Raw genomic sequence first — 24,089 nt, forward strand, 5'->3', positions numbered from 1 at the left:
AAAAAAGAATGCGAAGAAGAAATAACATGGGGAACTTAAGTAAACATTAATTTACATAACTTCTGTGCAAATGACGACGGTGGGCGGTTAGGACGGAGGGGCGGGGCCGGCTGTCGTCATCGGGCACGAAAACCGGATCCCAAGTCCGGACGTGGGCGTCAGCGCTCTTGTAGCCCGGCGTTATTAAAAAATTTAAAGCATGTTTTGCGGCGCAGATGTAAGGGGGGTTTTTCAGGGCTCTTCTCGAAGGTTTTCATGGGGTTTATAGGGGGCGTAGTTGGGTAGCTGGATAGCTGGGTCCCAGCAATATGGCCGTGCTTAGTTGTCACTGTCTGCGGCAGTGGGCCCAGGATGTTTGTGTTTGTGATCGACGACGGCGCACATAAGCAAACGTTTCTCTCTATATATTTTTTTCCGTGGGTATCTTGGTCCTTCTTTCGTATCCTTGTTGTAGCGAACGACGCTGGTGTGTTGGAGAGAAGTGCCAGCGTCTGTTTTCAATGTTGCCAGGAGTCGTTTCTTTTATGTAGCCACTTGGTGAACGCTCAAATGGAGTGGTGACGGAGATACGCCGTAATAAGGAAGCTGACAGGACCAAGAAAATACACTACAAGTCTAGGGAAAATAGTCAAAAAATTAAAACTACTTTAATCATTTTAAAGGTTAAGCCAAAGAAGGACAGAAATTAATCTGTGAGTGCGCTGACCTTGACTGTAAAATAATTAACATTTTTTTTTTTAAGTATGTATAGTTTACACTTTAATTTGGAGGTTGTGTTTGGCTTTAGTATGCTTTTAATAGTTATCTATCCTTAAACGAATTCTTTAGAATGTTTATTATATTTAACAACAATAATAAAATAAAAATATGTATTAATTTTTATGAGTTTAAAAAAAAACTGAAAAATTTATACAGTAATTTTTCTACAAATAAGTATAAGTTCATTTAGTTAAAAAATATATACCCACTCAGATTTAAATTAAATTAAATTTTAAAAACTTATTTAAAATTTATTTATTTATTCTGGTTTTTCCAAGACCCAACGAACTTAACTCCAAACAATGCCCTACACAAGAATTAATCAAGCGAGTTACAATGACAGTGCATATTATTTTCTTCTCTTGTGTCCTCGCCACACTTCAGGCCAGGACACCCCCTACCACCCCCAAATTTGCCACCCCCTTTTCCGGCTTTGCCAATGGCGCGCAGCTTAGCGAAATTGTTTGCGAAAATACAACACAATATTCAAGAATAATGATGACATTGTTGACTCCAGTACCCGGCGCGAGTCATAAAAAAAAGAAAAAAAGTTATATACGATGAGAGAAACGAGAAGTGGGGTTACGGAATCCGCATATCCCCTCTGCATAACCGCAAGGACATCTTCCGCAGGATTAAACGCCCTAAACGCCCTAAACGCCCCGCTTTAGACATTGCAACGCCCCAATGGGTGACTTTAGAGGGAGATAGAGACAGAGGAACACAACGATATGGGGGCAGGACACAGCCGGAAAGAGACAGGACGAAAAAAGCAAACACGATTACCATATTGTATGATATGAGGCTATATCGAGCTTGGCTATAACCGGAAGCGGACGACTCTGTTTCCTCCTCCACCCCAACATTTCCCTACCCCTCGGCAAACAAAGCCTGGAAATCTAAATTGAAATAAATTGAGGTTATGGCATTAGACAGTTTTGGAAATAATCAGACGTTGATGTGGCCCATTAGCATTTAGAGTATGTGTTGTGTGCTAGAAAGCCATATAAAGTCATGAAAAAAAAATTCTTAATAAATCTATCTGAATATTTAGCTACTAAGTAAATATGAAAATCTAATAAGGAAAAGAATTTCAACAAGAAAGAAAGCAAACTTCGGCAAGCCGAAGTTCATATACCCTTGCAGCTATTGCAAGAATTAAACATTTTTGAAAACATTAAAATTATAATTTACTTGCGTATAAGTTTAAAAACATTGAAGCTATGATGATTTGCAGCTCAATTATTTGATAGTTATTTTATATATTTTTATTGTTCCTATGGGAGCTATATGATATAGTCGTCCGACTTTGATGAAATTTAAACCGTAAATCGAAAATATTTAACCATTACTAAATGTCGAAGAACTAAACAAAAAATAAAAAAACAGAAGGGTTATAATTTTTTTTTATTTATTTTTCCGATTGTTCCTATGGGAGCTATATGCTATAGTCGTCCGATTTTAATGAAATTTTTACCATAATTCTGAAATATTTAACCATTGCTTTATGTCGAAGAACAAAACAAAAAATTAAAAAACAGCAAAGTTATAAGTTTTTTCAATTATTTTTCCGATTGTTCCTATGGGAGCTATATGCTATAGTCGTCCGCTATTGATGAAATTTAAACCATAATTCTGAAATATTTAACCATTGCTATATGTCGAAGAACTAAACAAAAAATTAAAAAACAGCAAAGTTATAATTTTTTTTCATTTATTTTTCCGATTGTTCCTATGGGAGCTATATGCTATAGTCGTCCGATTTTGATGAAATTTAAAACATAATTCTGAAATATTTAACCATTGCTATATGTCGAAGAACTAAACAAAAAATTAAAAAACAGCAAAGTTATAATTTTTTTTCATTTATTTTTCCGATTGTTCCTATGGGAGCTATATGCTATAGTCGTCCGATCCGGCTCGTTCCGACTTATATACTACCTGCAATAGAAAGACAACTTTTGGGAAAGTTTCATGCAGATAGCTTTAAAACTGAGAGACTAGTTTGCATATAAACGGACGGACAGACGGACAGACGGACAGACGGACAGACGGACAGACGGACAGACGGACAGACGGACATGGCTAGATCGACTCGCCTAGTGATGCTGATCAAGAATATATATACTTTATAGGGTCGGAGATGTCTCCTTCACTGCGTTGCAAACTTCTGACTGAAATTATAATACCCTCTGCAAGGGTATAAAAATAAACAATGTTAATTGATCCTGTTATTAAAAATAAATAATCATTAATAAATAAATAATTTAAAAAGCTTTGTTGTTACCAACAATTAAAATTTGACACAATTTTAAAATGGTCAAGTTCATATATGTGTTTTGCTTTTGTTTTGATTAGTGGAGCTTCCAAAACATGATTTGTCTGGCGTATTTTTTGTTATCTCCACAAACAAAACCCACTGACACTTGAATTAATAACGACGACTTTTTGTGTTGGGTCAAAGACCCCAAGGTAAACAATATATATTTATGTACACACTGGAGCTAACAACTACATTATATCTAAAAGATTAAAAAATGCTGAGATCCTACCAGCTGAGTTCCTCGGGCAATCCGCCAGGATACTCGCCCGTTAGACAGGCGGTGCAGTAGCCAGCCTTCAGCGGATTCACATGGGCCTTGTTCATCTGGACGGCCTTCACCAGTCCCTCCACACTCAAATAGGCCAGACTGTCCGCCCCCACATGATCCGCCAGCTGATCCGCGTTCAATTTGTTGGCTATTAGCTCCTCACGAGTGGGAATATTGATGCCCATATAACAGGGATATTGCAGCGGCGGACTGGCGATCCTGATGTGCACCTCGATGGCTCCAGCATCTCGCAGGAGTTTGATGATCGGTCCAATGGTATTGCCCCTCACTATGGAATCATCGACCAGTACGATCCTCTTGCCCTCAACGTTTTGAGCCAAGGCTCCAAATTTCTTCGCCACTCCCAACTGGCGCAATCTGTTCGAAGGTTGGATGAAGGTGCGGCCCACATAGCGATTCTTGCAGAGAACCTCACCGAAGGGCAAGCCCGATTCCCTGGCATAGCCATGAGCAGCAGCCGTGCCCGATTCCGGAACAGAGCTGACCAAGTCCGCATCCAGGGGGGATTCCCTGGCCAGTTGGCGACCACATTGCAGACGGGCGGAGTACACCATCTGACCCTCGAACATGGAGTCGCTGCGGGCGAAGTACACATACTCAAAGATGCAGAATGCCATGCGCTTGTAGTCCGGTCGCTCGACGATATCCACGGTTCTGTAGCCATTCCTCGACAGCTCGATGATCTCGCCGGGCTCCACTTCACGGACATATCTGGCTCCGATGGACAGGAAGCCACAGCTCTCGCTACTGACCACCCAACCTTCGGCCAGTTGTTCATTGATATTCGCGTGTCCCGCGTCCACAGGAACTATTTTGCCCAAGCAAAGAGGCCTGTTTCCGTACGAATCGCGGACAGCATAGATCTTGTCCTTGTGCATCACCACCAGGGAATAGGAAAGCGGAGCGAGGGTCATAAAGTGGCGAATCCTGGCCGGCCAATTGGGTCCATCGTGCTCGGAGACATCCTCGGGAGCACAGCACAGGGATTGGGCAATCAGCTCACTGTCACTGTGCGTGGACAGGCCCACTCCTCGCTCCAGGACCTCCCTCCTCAAGGACTCACAGTTCACCAGCTCTCCATTGTGGGCAATGGCCAGAGCTCCATGGGCAGTGTGTACCACAAACGGCTGACAGTTCACAACTTCCGAGGCTGCTGAGGTGGAATAGCGAGTGTGACCTATGCCCAGGTTGCCCTTCAACTTCCTGATGGCTTCGTCATTAAACAGGTTGTTGATCATTCCCATGCCCTTGTGCACGCTGAAGTTCTTGGAGCTCTTGCCCAGGCTGGTCACGATTCCCGCGGACTCCTGTCCTCGATGCTGCAGCGCCACCAGTCCCAAGCAGATCATCTGGGCAATGTCCAGCTGTAAGCAGAAAAATCCCATTAGTATTTTGCTTTTTACTTCATAGGGTAATGTGCAGAATATAGTATTAAATATGTTTAAATGAACATTAGGCTGGTTTAAACATTAATAGCATATTTTTTTAAAAGCTGATTGATTATAAGCAAACCTAAGACAACATTTCAAATTTAGATTTATATTAAAGTTTAACAAGGCTCTTTTGACTTAAAATCACATGAGAAAAACAGCCGATAACGGGATGTTTGCTCCCGACCCAGAATCCGCTGGTACTTTCTGTTATTTTCCATTTCATTACAGGCGGCCGTAAAAACATCAACAACAGAGATTACAACCGCAAGCCGCGTGTATGGATTCGGTTCGATCTCATTGACGTCATCACAGCCTCTGGGCATTGGCCACAGACCCAGAACTGTTTGAAGATCAACAGGGGGTGGATCTAGTGGATCTGTTAGAGGCTTACCATTGACCCACTTGCCATCGATTTGCATTTGTAGGTCTGACGTGCGACCATGCAGCATAGAATTTTGCAGGCCGAGTGATCCGCTTGTTTGACAGGCTCAATGATCTTGCTCTGATCTCTCGTGATCGGCATTTCTTGGGGTTTTCGAACACAAAGGTGGGGATCGTTGTCGATTGATTTCGTTATCTTCTATTGTCTAGTATTATTTATTTGTTAGCTGCTAACTGATTATTAATCTTTCTTAAATAATCTGGGATTACTCAAGAAGGTTGCGAATCAAGACGTAATGCCAACAGTATGATGATTTTTATAATTTGTTGGTAAACATTTGTTTTTTAGATTTTAAAGAGTCATCTATATTTTTATTATAACATTAAACAAAATATTTTATCATAAGAACCCGAATAACTTTTCAAAATCACACAAAATAATCATATATAGGCAATTTGTTAAAAACTGTTGTAAAATATTAAAATTTTCTAGAAGCGTTGCTAAAAATGTATTTAGTTTTCAATAATGCAAGCAAATCGAATTTTTTAAATAAAATAAACTAGAATTTTAAACATTTACTTCTAGTAGTTATCAATTTGCAATCTTAAAAAGTGTTTTTGTGCCCACCTGTGTTGGATAATCTCCGCATGCGATGGCTCCAAAAACTCCACACTCACAGGTCATTCCCGTGGCATCAACTCCTTTTGGCTGAACCGACTTATAGATTTTGTCGGGAAATATTTTTGGCGATGCATCCTTTAATACGCCATCCTTTGCTTTCTGGCAGCACAACTCATCTGTTGCAGAAATTACAAAATTTATAAATTTAATCACTAAATAACTAATTATTTAATCTTACCATTGCTGAGCTTGGAACAGCAATTTTCCGAACCACTTTGCTCCATGGTTTGCTTGGATTTTAATTACGTATATGTTTTGAGTATCGATTTTCTTGTTTGGCCCCTTTTGTGGGAATTGTATTGAGTGGGATTGAGACACTGTACACTTTGCACGAGATCGCTAGTTAAGTCGATCACTTGATCACTGGAATTGTTCACGTCTGCATTGATTGAATGCCAGCGGAATTATGAATGTTCATGTTACAGCCGCGCCTAATTAAACCTCCGATCATCACCATCATCATCGTCGGGCGATACGTATAAGGCGGGCAGCTGATATACTCGTACTTATCAGTTGAGCTGGGAATGCAATCTCGGCGATAGAGCGGATCGATTCGGAGCGGAAGGTTCCACAACCGCATGCCGGGCGGAATTTGATACCCCCCTTGATTCATGCCAAATATGCCGAATAAACACTTCATTTCGTTCTCACGTTTGGCTTTGATCACAGCGAAGATTTAGTGAAGATTCAATGACCGCATTATGTCCGTCTAGTCTTCAAATCACGCATCCCACTTCGGCATTGATCTCAAATCATATGCGCCTTTAAACGGGCCCGACACTTGCTATCAGCTAATGTGCTCGCACATGCATTTCAAGATCATAGTTTAATTATTTTTTAAGGGCCCCCCTTGGAGACAGTGTCAGCGAAAAAATTCATACCAACCCTCCTCCCCTATATTGTCACTTTGTGGCTTATCTGAGTCAACTTGAAGGAAAATGCGTCCATTGACGTATTTTAGAAATGTTTTCCTTACACATTCGGCGTAAACAATAACAGATTAAATTATGTTTTTCTTTTGCAAGTTAAATGGGCTGTGCTATCGCGAAAATACGGCAATTTGCAGGCCCCCAGTGGAGCGCAATCGAGGCGAGGGTTGATCGATCCGTTCGCGATCACACGATTGCCAATCGTAAACAATAAACAAATTCCACTCCAGTCGCCGACTAATCACTTGTGCTAATTATAGCCGCCTGTTCATCTATTATTTAGATGCAACTTGTTTATAGGTTCGGAAAAGCTGAGCCAAGTGATCAACTGATATTCGATTTAACACTGATCCAGCTTCCGATTGGGATTTCGATTGCGATTTCGCACCTCATCTGATGCAATAGACGCGACCGCAGGCATAAGCGTCTAATGCGGTTGTCTACCTGATAACCAGGGTCCACAAAACCGATTCGAATAAGTGCTGAGCCGAACTGAGTTGTCCAGACAGAACACCGCCGTATTTATGAACGTGTTGTATAAGGTCGACGCGACCTAAAAAGTTTTAATTACCGCTCGTCTAGCAGTTGAAATAAATATTTTGGACAATGAAAAATATTACACAGCTCTATAGAGTGTAGAACAGTACATTTTTTTAAGAGATGTGAAAGTAATAAGTTGTTTTTAATTAATTGTTCATTTTGTTATATTCCAAGCTCTTAACACCTCAAGTTTTATCCGATATTAAATCAATATTTTATTTTTAAATGACTAAGCATGATTCAAACTAAATGTTACACCTTGAAAACGACAAAAATAAATCATAATTGTTGAACCCTAATTTAACAAAAACCTATCAGTTTAAATATATGGAGGAAAACGGGTAAATAAGTAAATTTCGAGAAAAGGTTTCAAGTGAATACCCTGTTCTTAAATAATTTGTGACATTTTTATTTTCATTATTTTTAATTACATCAAAAACCGATATTTGGAAAAGAATTATATATTTTTTTAAAAATTACTGTAAGCATCTCTAGGACTATTTCTTTATCAAAACTTAAAGTTTCCATTTCCAATTCGGACTAGTCATAGCTGCCCTTTAACAAAGAGATAACCCATATAGGTGGTAGCCCCATCATTACCTTTTATTATCAGTATTTTTCGGCAAAAACAACAAGCAATCAAACAAACAAACGAAAAATACAAAAGGAACTAGGCAAACAAACAACAGAACGTAGATAATCAGATGCGGCACATAATGTGGAAATGAGCATGACTTGGGAAGAAGTGGGGCTTATGGATTGGAATGAGGTGAGATTGCTGGGGGGTGTCCAAGAAAAATGACCAAACCGAAAATCGCTGGGTTGGGTGGCTGTGAGACATGTGTAACCACTTGAATTTCATTTGGCGAAAAGCTTTATCGAAAATTATGCGAATGTTGGTTGACTTTTGGCCAAGCGCCACCATGCAGACCGAAGAGCTCCGCGGGACACTCCTAGCGCCATCTTCTCATACCCTGTACCTCCTCCGAAAAAATAGAAGCGGAGCTCATCATATGCACTGAGAAAAATTGCTACTTTTAAAATATATCTGCCGGAATCTTATCATAAAAGTTATAAGAAAAACCAATTCTTTAACCTATAAAATTTTAACAGACATTATTTTTTCTGTATCACAAACTTTATTAATTTTGGGTTTAACAAACATTCCCTATTTCTCTATACATTTACCTGTACAACTTTAAAAATTATTACTATTCCTATTTCAAAAACTTTATTGTCTTAATTTGTGTAACTGCAAATGCATGTTTTTAAAATTAAGACCTGTACAGTTTTTTATTTATTCTGTTACAAAAACTTTTAAGTTGTAATTTTTAAAACACTTACAAATTTGTAGAAAACCTAAATGTTGGAAAGTAATTGCAATTAATTTTAGATTTAGACATACAAATTTTATTTATATTTTTTTGTTGTAGTATTTAATCAACATATTTTGACTTGCTTTTAATTTGTCTAAAATAAAATCTTTTTGTTGATCTCAAAAATTTCGAATTTGAAATTTGATATTTGATTTCAAATATTTTTCTCTGTGAAACCAGCTAACTGCTTAGAAGGCTGATAAAAATCCAGCACACACTCACAGCTAAGCAAACAGATAATAAAGAGGAAAATGATGCTTCAGCGTGTGGGTTGGGGGATGGTTGGCGTTTCCAGGAGGGGGGCTTTTCGCATATGTGAGTGCCACACCCCCTGCTGCTCCTTGGACCGCCGTTGCCTCTGGAGTGGCGTCCAGTTTTCTGCTCCTGGTCGATGGACTGTGGACCAAGGCGAGCTTGGACCATGGACCGTGGACCACGGATCGTCTGCCTCATGCATAATTCAGCAGAATTCTGAATGATTATTCTTTATGGGACTGTTTATTTCTTTTGACCATTTATTTCAAGTTGCCTTCGTTGCCACGCTGCGTTCTTCTCGCTCCCTTTTTCATTATTTTTATACAGTTTCCAGTTGCTTGCGCTCGAAATGATTTTGACCAACGGTGACGCAAAAATCATCAAATGGCCCCGAACCCCATGACCATGTATCTATTGAGCCAAAAACGTTATACCATCCCAATCCGGACCCCCGGAACACGTATCCTTTGGCAACCACACATGGATTGGCGCCGCCCACTTTTTTTTCAGAGGAAAGTAGCCAAGGGCTCTCCGTTTGCTTTCAACGCATCATTTCATTTTATTTTATGCTCTCTCCCAAATGTGACCAGCAAAAGGGGGAAAATAAATTTTATTTGTTTTTCTCCGCTGGCCGCAATTGAATAAAATGTTCTCTTAATGCTAGCTGAAGGGGGACAATTACTCTAGCCAGATATCGCCAAAAGTTGCAACTAGTTCTATGGCTTAATTTAAATAAAAAAGTCCTTAAATTGGCAATTTACTGGGCAAATTAAAATGACAATATAAAATAGTTCTTTAGTTCTTGGTAAAATATATACTATGTTACTATTATAATAAATCTTACTTATTTATTAATAAGTTAACAATATTTAAATCTATTTTCTCCCAGCATACAAAATATTATACATAATTTTTAAGCAGTAATCAGCATAATCACTCCATCTTAACTCTTGCCAACTCAATCGCAACCAACATTGCATGGAAAAACTTTGATTAAACGCAAAAGTCCAATTGCTTTTCTCTGGCGAATGGGAATTTCAATTAAAACCGCATAAACTTGGTTTAAGTAAACAAAAGCCAAAGCCAAATCAGTGAAGAACTTTGATGCTTTCACCCTGCCTACCAGCAACCACGAAAATATCGAAAGGACAGCTTCAGTTCGAGGTCCTTCCTCTCGTTTTTCGGCCAGCGTTTTTAATTCGTTTACGTTTATTATTTATTCCACAGAAGGGGGGGAAAAAAACAAAGATGGAAGCTGAAGAAATCCGTCGTTTAAATTTGTTGTCGTTCCACCATGTTATTTGTCTTTTCTGGCATTTCTTTATATACCATTTGCATTTGCTTTATATATTTACTATATAGAGCTCACAATTTTCATTTCTGTCTTTTGTTTTCACGATGGTTTTGTAATTTTTTTTTTTTTTTTGTTTGGCTCTGTGAGAAATTTGCATAACGAAGCAGTCACAACAACAAACAGTCCCCCTGAAAAGTGGGCGTGTAGACCTGACTGGATGGACCAGCTCCGTCAGCTTTCAAGTTTACTTAGTTGCCAATTTGAGGAGCGTTGAAATTGTCCAGCGATGTGTACCACCTCCACGCCCACCGTCCATCGTCTTTCCAATATTTCTCTAATTAGTTTTCCTCATCTTTAAGAACTAGACCAAAATCCGTTTGGCCTTGTTGGCGCTTTCTTAAAGCCATCTTGTGCATTCGTAATGAACCGCTGATTGATGTCTGTCAAAAGGGGGCCAGAACATGTTTACAGAGGGACCTCGTTAAATCTTAATGACTTTCAATTTGTGGCACATTAGGCAGATCCCAAAACAACAGCAGAACATGTGTAACACCCAAAAATAAGCCTTCTTCTTGGCCGGGCTAATTAGCATTTCGGAAACGTAAATTGAATTACCAACGCAAAGTGTAACCGAGAACACAGTCGACAGGCACACCAAAACTGCTCCAGTTACGCGTGAGAATTTCAGGCCATTTCTCGACTGGTTTTCTAAAGGGACTTGGAATTGTGCGCATAAAATTTCAATTTCCACAATCGAAATGGAGTCGAAATTGCTGAAGAAGAACGGGTAGCGAATGGTGCCCGGCGACACATTCCCAAGGCAAGCTGCTCAATTGCTGGCCAATAATCATAAAATTTAATAAACACATTTTCTAGTCGCCGCTGGTCAACTGCTGACCGTTACCCACCACATTCACTCCCTTGGCGCATTGGGCAACAGTGGGTTAATGTATGCAAAACGCATTCAAATTTTATGTATCGCCCCGCAACGATCTGTGGGATAGTCAGCTCCTCACCCCTAGAAACCCCCAGTACAACATAATTCGAATTCGCCCGGGACTGGCTTTTTTGGTGCAGTGTCTGGTCGTCGGTCGGCTTTTCGACTCTCCAGTCTCAGTTCCAGTTCCGCTGTTATCTTCCACGGTCTATTGGCCCTCGTGGGTTCTATTTCTATCTCCGAGGGGCTTCTGTGCATGTAAATTGCATAGTTTCGGACACTTTGGGTCACCTAATGAGGCCGACTCGTCGTCGTCGTCGTCGTCGTCGTCTGGTCTTTGTATCTGTATCTGCGCTTGGCATGGGAAATGAGCAGATCTTCAGCGGAGACAAACAACAGTCCAACGTTTTGCACTGACACATTTTGAACTGGAGAAGGGAGATCCGAAAGGTGATCTGATCTAGTTTTAACTGGCTTTACGTACATTTGTGAATGCCAAAAGATATCAATATATTTGACGTTTTCAAATCTAAGAGCCCTACAAAAACAACATATAAATAAACAGGCTCTTCAAATAGTTTGCTATATAAGATATATTTAAGATTTTCGTATTTGATTTAACATAATTTGTTTATTTAGCATGGCTTGTTTTTATTATAGAAATAAAAACAAAAATTAGTTTTATGTCTCCTACAAAAACCCAATTAAAATTAACGATTATTTTCGTAACTATAATTTGTCCCACACACTTTGTGATCACTCGGAATATTAGAGTAAGAAACAGATATAAAGTTCACACAGTGAATGCCATTCGTAAAAGGCCACAAAAATATCCTCCCATATGTGTTAGAGCATTTGTCTTGCCTCGCTTTTGTCACTTTACAGGCAATTGCACTTTATGAACCGCAAATCGCATCAATTATATGATGAACTCTCCTCCAAAAACTTTACACAACTTTGCGAGCAACTCAACGCTCAAGTTCTGCCAATAAATCAAATTTGCTGCAAGCCATAAAAACGCCAAACATTAGCACAACAAAAAGGACACCCGTGCCAAAGGACGAGACCATCCCCAAAAGTCGTAAATCTCGGAATCACTTGTCGCGATTGGAGTACAGTGAAGCGCTTGTTTGCGTAGCCAAACCTCAGGATGGTGCATTAAATTTAACGCATTACTAGGAGACCTTCAGTCCGCAGGACAGACAGTTCGAGGACAGCGGCAACAAAGGATAACAACGAAAAATTAGGCACATTTGCGGTTAAGGGTTGGGGGTCAAGCCGAGGGAGGGTGGATCCGTGGACGAAGGGAGGGTGTCGGGGTGGCAGTTTAGCGCTCTACGCATCATTCCACTTCATTGGCGACTTTTGTAACATTTGTTTGTGACGTTAATTTATACAATAATTGTGACAAGGACCAAGCCGACTCAAAAAGGGACAACGAGTGCGACTGACAACGGCCAGCGAAGGAAGATCTGTAAAATATTTAGTTAGTGCAGCTCTATATATCTATTTACTATGTACAACAGAGAAATCAAAGTATGCTAAACAATGTATCCTATGTATTGACTTTTAACAAAATTGATCTGGTCCTTTTAAATCGGTAAAGAACATTAATGAACATTTAAAATAGCCACAAACCAAGTAATAAAGTTAATTTAAATACTATTTTATTTGACAAATTTATACTATTTTATTTTTTTTTAAATACTTTATTACCTTTAACTTGTTTATACCCCTTAAGAAGCCATTTTTTGTTTGTGTACTTTCTTAGTCATATGTGTGCAAATTTTCGTTTGGTCTCCTTTTTAATGGAATTATAATGTATTTATGTTGCCTTTTTCTGGACACAGTGCTGGCCAACATTTTTTGTATTTATTCTAAATTATATTCATACAAATGTTAAAAGTTTGCCAGCCACATTTACATCCCACACTCACACAGCGGCGCATGAATATTGAAAATGTTTCCCCGACTTTTCCCGCAGCACAACTTTCATTACAAAACGTATCCTCGTGTGGAAAAAGTTTCCCGCCCACCGCCTCCTTTTGGAATATGAGTGTTAAAAGCCAGGCCCTGCATATATTAATATGCCAAATGTGTGCGAATGTGTGTGCGAGACCAGGTACGAGATGTCCTAAGCGAAAAAAAAGTAAAACACATTAAAATTTTCATGAAAAATGTCATCAACAAAAGTTTGAAATGCAAATAATTTGCAAGTTGCTGCCTGTGCTGTTGCTGAGTGCTCTCAAGGACCAGACAAAGACGTTCGCAGGACATACAGGACATGCAGGACACATGACACATCATTTGATATGCTTAGCAGACCCGGCGCACAAACGATTCCATAGCTCACTTTTTTGGGCCGTGCCGCATTAGAATGCATTTAAAAAGGCATCTACTGGGGTGGCGAAGGATTGAGGACAATCATCATCAGCCAAATCCCGGCTGATCGATTATGATTGATGTGTGTGTGTGTGCCTGCATGGGAAAAAAGCGATTTCGTGGGCAATTAAAATTCAAATGGATTTGAAATATCAAAGGCAATGTAAGAAATATTTATTCAGGGCGTGGCCGAAATGGAATCTGGACGTGATTTCATTAGCAGGACGAAATCAAATCCAAATCCTGCAAATGGGAACGGGAATGGAAGTGGAACTCCTCCAACATGGCCTGCACTCGAGTGTCGCGCCGTTCGCCATTAAAACATTTGCCACGCTCACTTGGCAACATGGACAGAGCCAGAGGAGCAGCAGATTACGAACCAGGAGTGGAATAAGAGTCCTTCGAGTGCCAGCAGAAGCCAAAGGACAATTGCGATAAAAATGGCGTCTTAAGTCGAACCCCCAGCAGCGCCTGGAAGTCATTAACTCAGCTCGAGGGCTTTTATCTCGCCACTTGAGCGCATCGCAGCCTCTCAACATCTCGGCTTTTCTTCCCTTTTTCCATTCTTCCTTTTCCCATTGGCAGAGCCATTTTCCTCCGGCCCTTGTTAATTTCTATACGACAATTACACACGCAACTGATAAGCAGCTGGAGAAGATTAAAAAGCCAAGCGGGAAAAAGTTTTATGGCTCCGCCCGAGCGGAGCCGACATAAAACTGATGCTCTTTGCTAGCCAGCAAAAATTATCTGAGATTTATCCAACCAGAAATGGCCAAACTGACTATCATAACAATTTCATTTACACTTTGATTCAGAGGACAAAATATTGTGAAAATGGTAAGCTTTTAACTAAAATCATTACTTTAGAAAGTTTACTTAACTAAGAAAAAAATAATTATATTGTAACCTTTATGACTGCAATTAAAAAACAAATTTACTAAATGGTACTACCATGAAATCTTACATTAAACTTTCTAACTAACTTCCGATTGCAAGGACTTAAAAAATAGAACTTTTATTAAAAAAAACGTGTACAAAGAAAGAAAGTTTTCTAAATATGGTTTACATATAATTTAATGTCCATTCATTAAAAATGTTTCAAAAACATTATTTTCATACTCGCAGTAAAAGTTTGAAAAATGATTGTGGAATAACATTGTGACGTTAATTTTTTAAAGAAACTTATAACAGATATGGGTTACATTTTTTTTAAATCCTATTTTTTGTATGATTTTTATTATACCCCTAGACTTTAAGTGCATCCATAAGTCGCCACTTGTTCGCCTATCTCAACCATGCGCATCAATGTCTATTCTTCAATTCCCCCAAATCACACCGCTTTTTCTTGTCATTAATCTTGAAATTAATTGCTGACTTGTCAACAAATTTGGCAAGCATTTTACGAGCGACCATAAACTACAATAACTACCCCTGTATACATTTTAGAGAAAGCCCCCGCACGAAAGTAAAGAAAATCGAATCTATTAACTAATTAAGAGGGACAAACGGGGGAGCAATAAAATTAAATCACGCGCACACGCTCGTCGAAGGGACAGCTATCAATTAAATTGGTGTAAAGGCGTTGTTCGAACAAGCGTTTCAATTATTTTAATGACACGCATTTTCGGGGGCGGGGTCGATGAGATGGTCACTGGCCAGTGGTCACATTAGAATGCACCCTCGGCACAGGGGTCACTCTTCGATCGGGGTGTGCGATGAGGCGTGGAGGTGGCAATGCAATTTTAAACAATTTGTACCATTTGTTCGGCAATTTGCGGTTGATTTTCGGACACACGACAAATGAAAACAATAAATTTTGCTGGCCGGGGCAATTAAATGGTGTTGGCCCTAATGACAGCTACATATGTGGGCGATTTAAAGAGGGCATGCGACGGGGGGCTACACTCCATCAGCGATCAAGTTTTAATTGCTTATTAAAACTGCATTGCGAGCGGAGGAGAGCTCTGCATTTTGCTTAGCATATAAATTGAAAATTTCACCAACAATGCAAATTTTCGTGTAGTTTTTGGCCAAAGAAGAACTTTAAGTTAGAGACGGCAAAAAGAGAGCTGGCGAAAGGCAGCTTAAGACCTGGACAAAGCCTTTCAGAAATTAATGCAGTTTTATCTCTCCAGCTCAGCCGATTTGCATAATCGCTGTCAACTCGACAACAAAACCAAAAATCCTCGACACCGGAGTGAGTTGTAGTTGGAAAGGAAGCAAAAAAGGATGAGGAAATACGGTGGCATTCATGCAATTGACACACATCATTTCACGCACTGACGCCTTTCAATAAACCAAATTCAGGACCCGAGCACAAAGGAGCAGGGGAGTCAACGACAATTTAAAATCCTTCATATCCTTCAGCATATTGAGTCCTCTACACAAAACAGATACAAGTGTAATCAGTCAAGCGTTTTGTCAGCCACCGAATGACATCATCATCGGTCCCCTTTCTGTCTTTTTTTTTCGAAATCTGCATATCAAAAAAAAAATGAAGATAGAAATAAAATAAAACCAACCCAATTTCGGGGCAAGCTCTCGCACAAAAGGGTTGCTGATTAGAGCCCGGTTCACGGTTTCGTGAACCATGAATGAATCTGCGGTCGTCGACGTCGTTTATCAAGCCATCAGCACAAAGGTGTGACTGGAAATTTACCACCCACAACCCCACTCGAAAATCCAAAATCCAAAACCCAAAAACCAAACCCGTTTCCCAACGAGGAAATCATCATCTGAACTAATTCCGCCAGCCAAAGGAGACATTTGTAAATCTCGACGCGTTCTGTTGATGTTTTTAATTAATTTTTGTTTTCCAGGGGTTTGTGGCTCGTAACTCGTAGAGGGTTCACTTTCGGGGTTTTCCCATTTTACCCAACCCTCTTTTTTTGATATGATTAACATGTTGAGGTGTTGATTTGTGATCCGCATTAATTTGTCAATCACAAGTCGTGCGTTGCGGATAAAAAAGGTTGCGGTTTCTTGATAAGAGAATCGATTCCCGAAAAGAAAGCTAACAAAAAATTATGAATATATAATAAAGCAATTTATCTGTGAAGTTTTCTAGCCATACCTAGATTAGATTTAACAAAGTTTATTTTTTTCTGAAACGTTTTGATAGAGAGCTATTAAGTATAAAATAAAATCATTTATTTATTTAAATCAATAACATCTGAAAGTAACCGTTAGTCAAAATTATTAAAATATGTCAATAAGTTTTAATGTTCAATTAACTTTGTTCATATTACAAAAGTTTATAAAGCTAATTTTAAAATTAATCTTAATAATATGGCGAACATAACTTAAAACATTAGCGTAAGTTTGTTAAAGATACCTAGTATAAGAATGTTTTTAATCTATCTCTGATTGAGATTTCTTCTTTTTTTATTTCTTAAATTTAAAAAATATTCAGCTGTTAATTTTAGTGATATTTGCTTGCGGATTTCGAAAACAATCTCAAAGCATGACTGACTGTCTGTCGGAGCCTTGTAGCAATATGGCTAATAAGGGAAACACATTGGCAGCTGCTCTGGCCGCTGGACCAGTCCGACTCAATCAACATTGCATTGATTCATAAGTCTCATTACAACACCCAACTGGAGATACACACAACTATGGAGTCGTACACACAACTATGTTTGTTCGCCGTCTGTCCTTCGCTTCCTGGGATGTTTCCATCGTGCGCTGGCATTGTTTTTGCCATTCTGCACATTCACAAAATTGATTTCATTCACAACATGCCACGTTTGCCTCATTAAATCATCACTCAGTAACTATCAATGTTCGATTGCCAGCGAGGCTCATGTAAAAATCAGTCGGAGTGCTCAGAAAAATGCGGGCTGCGCCAGTTGAGAACAGATCAAATTAATTATGAATCAGAAAACAATGTAATTACATGAAATCCGATCGATGAACAGAGAAACAGAGACCCGGGCAAACGCAGATACAAAAAAAAAGGAAGGCAGAAAATGCAATTGACATTTTTACAACGTTGTGCAGGCCAGAACAGCAGGGAAAGTTCGGCCAGAGAAACATGACAAATATCTGTGACAATCGACTGATTGTTGTTGGGTGCTCCCAGCTTGCATTTATCCTGTTTTCCCCGATCCCTGTCCTTCCCCCGAAGCCCCACCGAACCGTAGGATCGTACATATATAGCCCCTATAACCCGTTTGCGCACGCGTGAATGCCGCTGAGCCAGCGGGAATTGTCTGATGGCGCTAAACGGCCTGTTGGGCCATCGATTCCATCGCTGCCTCGGAGTTCACTCTCTGGGCCCCCAAACCTGACTTTTGTACTAATAGCCAGAGATTTCTATCACAGCGGGAAGCCTGACTACATTTTCCAGGACCTGACTGCCATGTGGTTAACCCCAAAAGGGGCGGGAAAAACCCAAATGACAGGCAATGAGCTCCGCCTTTTCCGCATTAGTTGGGAAAAGCCGAAAAAAAGTTCGAAAACAGAGGAATGGGGTAAAATCCATGGGATGCTTTAAAAAAAAAAGTTAAAACTTATTAAAGTGTCTGATTTCTATCATAGCCACTGTTCTTAAAGATATATAACTATGCTTTCGACTTGAAGTTAGTTAACTTTTTCTATGTTAGTTACATATATAATAATTACTCTTTAAAAATGATCAATTGCTAAGCATAACTCTTAAATTATTCCTTTCCAAAATTTGTTTATGATTGTCAATTGTGTCTTTTAAAGCAACAAATAGCTATTTAAAAACATTTTTTTAAACAAGTTTAATTGGTTTTGAGCTTATCTTTTTGCAGAGAGGCTTCTCCCTCTCGTAATTAATGTTTCGGCTTATATGCTAATTTTTCTGTTTTACCAATTCAAAAGTTCTTTAAATAACCCGCAACTATTTCATAGCGTTTTTGACAAAGTAGTTTTTCAGTTACTTTCCAATATTTTAGCGCAGTTTTCTCGTTCATATTTTGTTGATAGAACTTCGAACTGCGCATGGAAAGTTTTTCTCAGCTCCTCCTATTTTCAACGCGCGCGAATGGCGAATCGCACAACATTCACACACACACACACACACACACACACACTGGCACACAGAAAGCTCAGGCACACCCACACACACAAGCGTAGGCGCCTCTCACATACGGCAGTTGGAGAAGAAGAAGCAGCAGCTTCGTCTGTTTTCGTAGCATACTTTTAGGTGGTGGCTGCATCTTCGTACCCTAAATACATGGCCGAATGTCGCCTCGCCTTTTCCCTATATACTCCCACTATACTATATATATATATGTATTTATTTACCTCAACTGTCACTGCAGTACCACGCCCACCGCCCACCGCCGCCCCTCTTCAGCAGCACCTGCTCCTTGCGTATATTTCAATTTGTCTGCAGCTCGAAATTGCTTTTTTGTGCATTTTGTCAAATGAATTTTCCACGTCGCTCACAGGAATTATTTGGAATTTGTTTGCAGCTGCTCCCTCTATTTCGTTGATTTATACCCATTGCTCCCTATATCACGAATATATATATGTATATATGCGATATTTTTATGTGGCAGAGGAGCACTAAAATTCTTATCTCGTCGCCAACTAATTTTGTGATTGCATGCTGCGTCTGCCGAGAAAAGCTGAGTGGAGAAAATGCTCTGAATTTAAATTGGATTTTTGCGCACATTAAAATGCATTTTCCATCGGGTTAGTTATGAATGCATATGAGGTGACTTGGCCAGCATGGTTAGGGAAGGGGTGGAAATAGAGTGGGCGAAACTACACCGACTACACTAAATGTTTACGTTTCCTGAGCGTCAAGCAAACATGGCAAACATTTAGCAATGTTTTTCCAGCATTTCGGAAATAATTGCTGACATTCCGGGCCGAACGGAGCCATAAAAAGCCACCGTTCTTGACGTGTCGGTTAGCCACAAAACCAGCGAAAATAAAAAAAAAAAACCGAGGGTGAAACTGGTAAAAAATAAATATAAAAAGTAACGAAATACTCGCGACGTGGCCAGAACATAGAACACGGCTAATTCTTGCATGACAATTTCACATTCATAACCCTTTTTGTCCGCGCTGTCCGTTGGTCGGCACGGTTGGCAGTCTTCCGTCTCATAATTATGCACTTTATACAAATATGAGATTGGAATAGGGTAGATTAACTATTAAAGAGCTTACGATATTAGGACCTGTAAGAAACAAAGTATTAATTTTATACCTCATGATTGTTTTCTTTTAACAATTTAATTACAATCAATCTTTCATAACTTAAATACTTTAATAACTCGAAAAATGTTAGTGGTCACAATTAAAAGATTTATTATATAGTTTCAATAAACAAATAGAGTATTTCCAAGTCCACTGGCTTCATTTCTAAAAGCTGTGCTCCCATTCCCCCCCCCTGTGACACGCCATTTTTTCAATTTTATATCATGGCATTTCCACGGCTATTTTGTAAGCCGCGATTTGCGATTGTTCATTTCAAGCGCTCTGTTAATTGTTAATTTTTATGGTCTGGCAATTGCGGCAACAACAAGAGCAGCGAGATAACAACGGACAGAACGGAAAAGACCAGAAAAAAAGCTGTGGAAATAAAGAAATTAAAGTGCCCCGGAAGAAGAGCTTCTGGCTGGTTCGGAAAGGCCTATAAAAACAATTTAGCGAGCAATAAAAATTCTCAAAATAGCTTCGAATTGAATTTCGGCATGGCATGATGGCAATGTTTCTTATCGATGGGTTAAGATAGAGAAAAATGGCAGGAAAGCTATTGATGTGTGGGCTTGGGGGAGTTGGCCAATTGCCTGCCAACACCCACGGCTGAGGAAACATCAAAAAGCGATGCCATTAAAGGCTTCTTTTTTTTTAAATATATTTTTTTTGAGCCTGCCAACCCTTTCACGCACTTACGCAGCTTGAGCAAACAGGGATAGCTGAACGGTTTGGGGGTTTCAATTTTAAAGTAAATATTTGCCTCCAGGGTGCTTTTGATATTTATTACCTTTCGAAAGGGGCCGGAGATCTCTGGTCAGTAAATAGTGAGGACATTAGCCTCGAGTGCTGACCAGCCGAAAGCAATTTGCTACTTTTGTTAATGGTCCAGGGTCCGGCCATAAATTTCGGTATTTCCAAGTGGTGACTATTGGTCTTCGGGGGCCAGCCTGTCAATGGCTAGATCTCGCTGGTTAATTCAAACAAATTACAATTATGCTCCCCCCCCATCGAAAAGGAAAACCTCACCCAGACTCTGAAAAGTCAGAACAGACAGCTGACAAATGACTCGAATGGCCGAGAAGGAGCGACATTAAGCGATTAACTCGTTGAGGAAGAGGCTGGAAATGTATCTGGAGTTTCGAGGCTGACTTAGGCCAACTTAACATATTGTTAACGTGGGCAAACGGCTTGTTCTGGGGCAATACCCGAATGTCTTAAGGGGATTTCAGTGTCCTTGCCTGATGATGCGATCCACCAGTGTCCAATGACATGCAAATGTATGCAGATCTGCGCCTTTTGTCATGTCAACGCAGGCAAATCGACAAGCGAACCGAAAAATGTGTCTAACCAACTCTCTCAACTCGTTGCCTTTTGCTTTTCAGCCTGCGATTTTTGCTTAAATCTGCGCGCATGTTTTGTGCGGTAAATAAAAAATGCAAAATAAATGCGTAAATCTCTAACGGGCAAGGGGATACGCATGGGGCAAAGGGTCCAAATGTGTCTGCAAACTTTTTTGCAGGTGCCATTGCCATGTCTTTTGTGTGTGCCTCTGCCCGATTTTCAACCGAGGACAGCTCCGCAGCGACAGTTCATCAACTTGACTTGTGATTTCCGGTTTGCGTTTTATTTTCTTTACTTTGTTACTTACTTTAAAAGCGGATTAGGCGGAGACAAACGCCCACGGTGGCATCAGCATCAGCATATCCACGTCTACATCCACATCGAGGTGAAGGGCTTAGTTAGCATGTCTGAGATCGCTGATGTGGGTTCTCAGCTACAAGCCAAAAGAATGTCAAGGTGGAATTAAGTCAATGATGTGAGCAGGATGGAGCTGGGGTGCCGATGCCTATGATTAATGTTCCCAGGTGGAAACTAAATTGCCAAGCGCCAAAAGGGGTTGGTGCTTTAAAAAAATAATATCCTTCTAAAATAGTGTTAGGCAAAACAAAATGTTGGAAATAAAATAAGATAAATACAATTAGTAAACATTTTAATTATAATTCTCTTAGTAACCATTCAACTCAAAGTAAACTTCTGAGTATTTGAATTTCATTAACAATTTGTGAAATTAAAATATTCCTTTTTCACATTATTTTGATAAATCACTGTCTAGTTAACTTTAAAACACAACAAGTTTTTATTATAGGATATTTCTTTAATAAAAATGTTTATTACTGAAGTCAAATCACAAGATCGAACCTTTTTGAAAAGCGCAAAGAAGGACATTAGTGCCTCTCTCTGCACTTCTCACAATTTTGCACAGTCCCATTATCCGCCCCACCAAGGCAAAAAAACCTAGAACAAATCTAACATTATTTTTTTTATCTTGATGCCTTTATGTTCAACAGCTGCCGCAGCTTGTTTGGAATTCACACATCGACAACGGCGCTTAGAAGGAATTCGCTCCAACCACTTACCGCTTAACCCCCACAACTCACAGCCACCTGAACCACCGACGATGTGCCAAAAAATCCCAACCACTTCAACCTGAGGCTATTGCTGCCATATTCCACCGTTCTAACCGGCACACCCACTCCCAATTTTCTCGCTTTGCGGCAGGGAAAAAACAATTTTTCGAGAGTAGAAAAAATAAAGCGAAAATGTTTTAACGCTTCGACGCATAATGACAACAAACAAATCGCTTCATTTAACAATAAATAGCTGCCAGCGACGACGTTTAAAAAACAAACACACGAAATGAAAACAATTCGATGCCCCAGTGACGCTGAAGAAATTCTCAACTGAAAAAATAATCGCTTACTGAACACGGCACATCATCATCACATCGGCATGTGCCACGCCCCTGGCGAAAAGTCAAGTCAGGTGGCACTTGTTGCGGACGTTGTCACGTCAGTCGGCATGGGGGTTATGGAATATACTCTATACCATAGGATGACTAGTTATAGGGATCGGAAAGGAGATGATCACACGAGCGTGCCTATTCGGCAATTATATTGCAATGCATCAGCGTTAATTATTCCCAGGTAATTGCTGCTCCAGTTGGGCGTGTCAACGCATGGAACCACTTAGCCGCAATTCTTCCTGGTCTTTTCCAGCGGGAAATGGAGTCAAATTAACAACAGAGCGGCCTGCTTAAGGTAGAAAATAATAATTGCCATGATAACGATCAGCAGTTCATACGTAAAAGATGTTGCAGTAATGGTCCAAGAACATGCATAATAGATTTAGGTGAGAATGGGTGGATTTTATTTCACAAAATAAAGGTTTGGTTCGGTGGAGTGGCCCTTAATACGTTCAAACCCTCATTTAAGATTAAGCTTGGTTTCTGCTGTTATTTACTCACGAGTGCGAGCATATTGTAATATTCATAGTGCAAAATAGAATATTTAAGATTTTATAACAGGATTTAACAAGCAATTACATTTTTAACAAGCAATTACACACCTTCCTCTTTCTGTCGATATCATCTCCAGCAAAGACAGTAGCTTTGCTTATTTTGTTAAAATTTTATAATTTGTGTAGAATGTTATTCACAGTGTTAAGTGTACTGCTAAAAGATGGAAAAAATCATCCCTGATTTGAATTTTAAAACATAAGAAAACTGCCCTTAACATAGTTTCAAATACATACAAGCATTTGTACATAAATGTATACTTATGACGTTTGCAATTATATATTTAATTTAAAATATATTTTATATATGTTCATTTTCTTTATCTAGTACTATTTTTATATAAGCTTTGGATGGTTTTTTCAAATCATAAGTTTTTGACCCCTTGAACATGACTTTAAATTGTTCTTATTTTTATGATGTTTTTCAAAAAAATTTAATATATGTTTCAGATAGTCATTTGAATCTTATCAGGACTACAGAGTTTTTAAATTCTTTCGGCTCATGACCATTGCCTCCACAATAAAAGCACACCCATCTCTCATCTTAATGTTTTCCTCAACCGCTTTGCCCACCCCAACACAAGCTCCTTTTGAATGTCCAAAAATGTGGCTAAAACCAGCAAATTGAACTTGAGGCCGAACATGCAACTTCCTTCCTTGGTCGGGGCCACTTCCTTGGCTTATCCTGTGACCCTTCGCCACAAACGTGAGGACACTTGCCATGTGGCATGCCAGGTTGCCATTTTCTGGGGACGTTTTGAGGCTAATTAAATCCACGGCGAACAGAGAAAAAAGCAAATGCTAAACGCTTTCCGGCATTGACATTTTTTCGCGAGTTGAGTGAAAAATATTAAGCATACGACATGTCCTCCCGGTCAAGCACTGAGATTTATGTTATGGCTGATTTTTTTACTTTTCGCCATCCGCTATAACACAATTAACACAACTCCTGCAGGAAATGTTAACTCCGCGATA

At 39.6% G+C, this 24,089-nt stretch overlaps 1 protein-coding gene across 1 annotated transcript; it reads right to left on the reverse strand.

Annotated features, from left to right (window-relative positions):
- Positions 1 to 3,204: 3,204 nt before the first annotated feature.
- Positions 3,205 to 6,843, reverse strand: LOC108142777 (amidophosphoribosyltransferase). The gene is made up of 3 exons (XM_017266820.2): positions 6,046 to 6,843; positions 5,814 to 5,983; positions 3,205 to 4,735 (listed from the first exon to the last, which is right to left on the reverse strand). The coding sequence occupies exons 1-3, from the start codon at positions 6,089 to 6,091 to the stop codon at positions 3,308 to 3,310; spliced, it is 1,644 nt and encodes a 547-aa protein (XP_017122309.1). The 5' UTR covers positions 6,092 to 6,843; the 3' UTR covers positions 3,205 to 3,307.
- Between the last annotated feature and the right edge of the window lie 17,246 nt (positions 6,844 to 24,089).

This window comes from Drosophila elegans, unplaced genomic scaffold (assembly GCF_018152505.1).
Source record: "Drosophila elegans isolate 14027-0461.03 unplaced genomic scaffold, ASM1815250v1 contig_208, whole genome shotgun sequence".
Lineage (NCBI taxonomy): Eukaryota > Metazoa > Arthropoda > Insecta > Diptera > Drosophilidae > Drosophila > Drosophila elegans.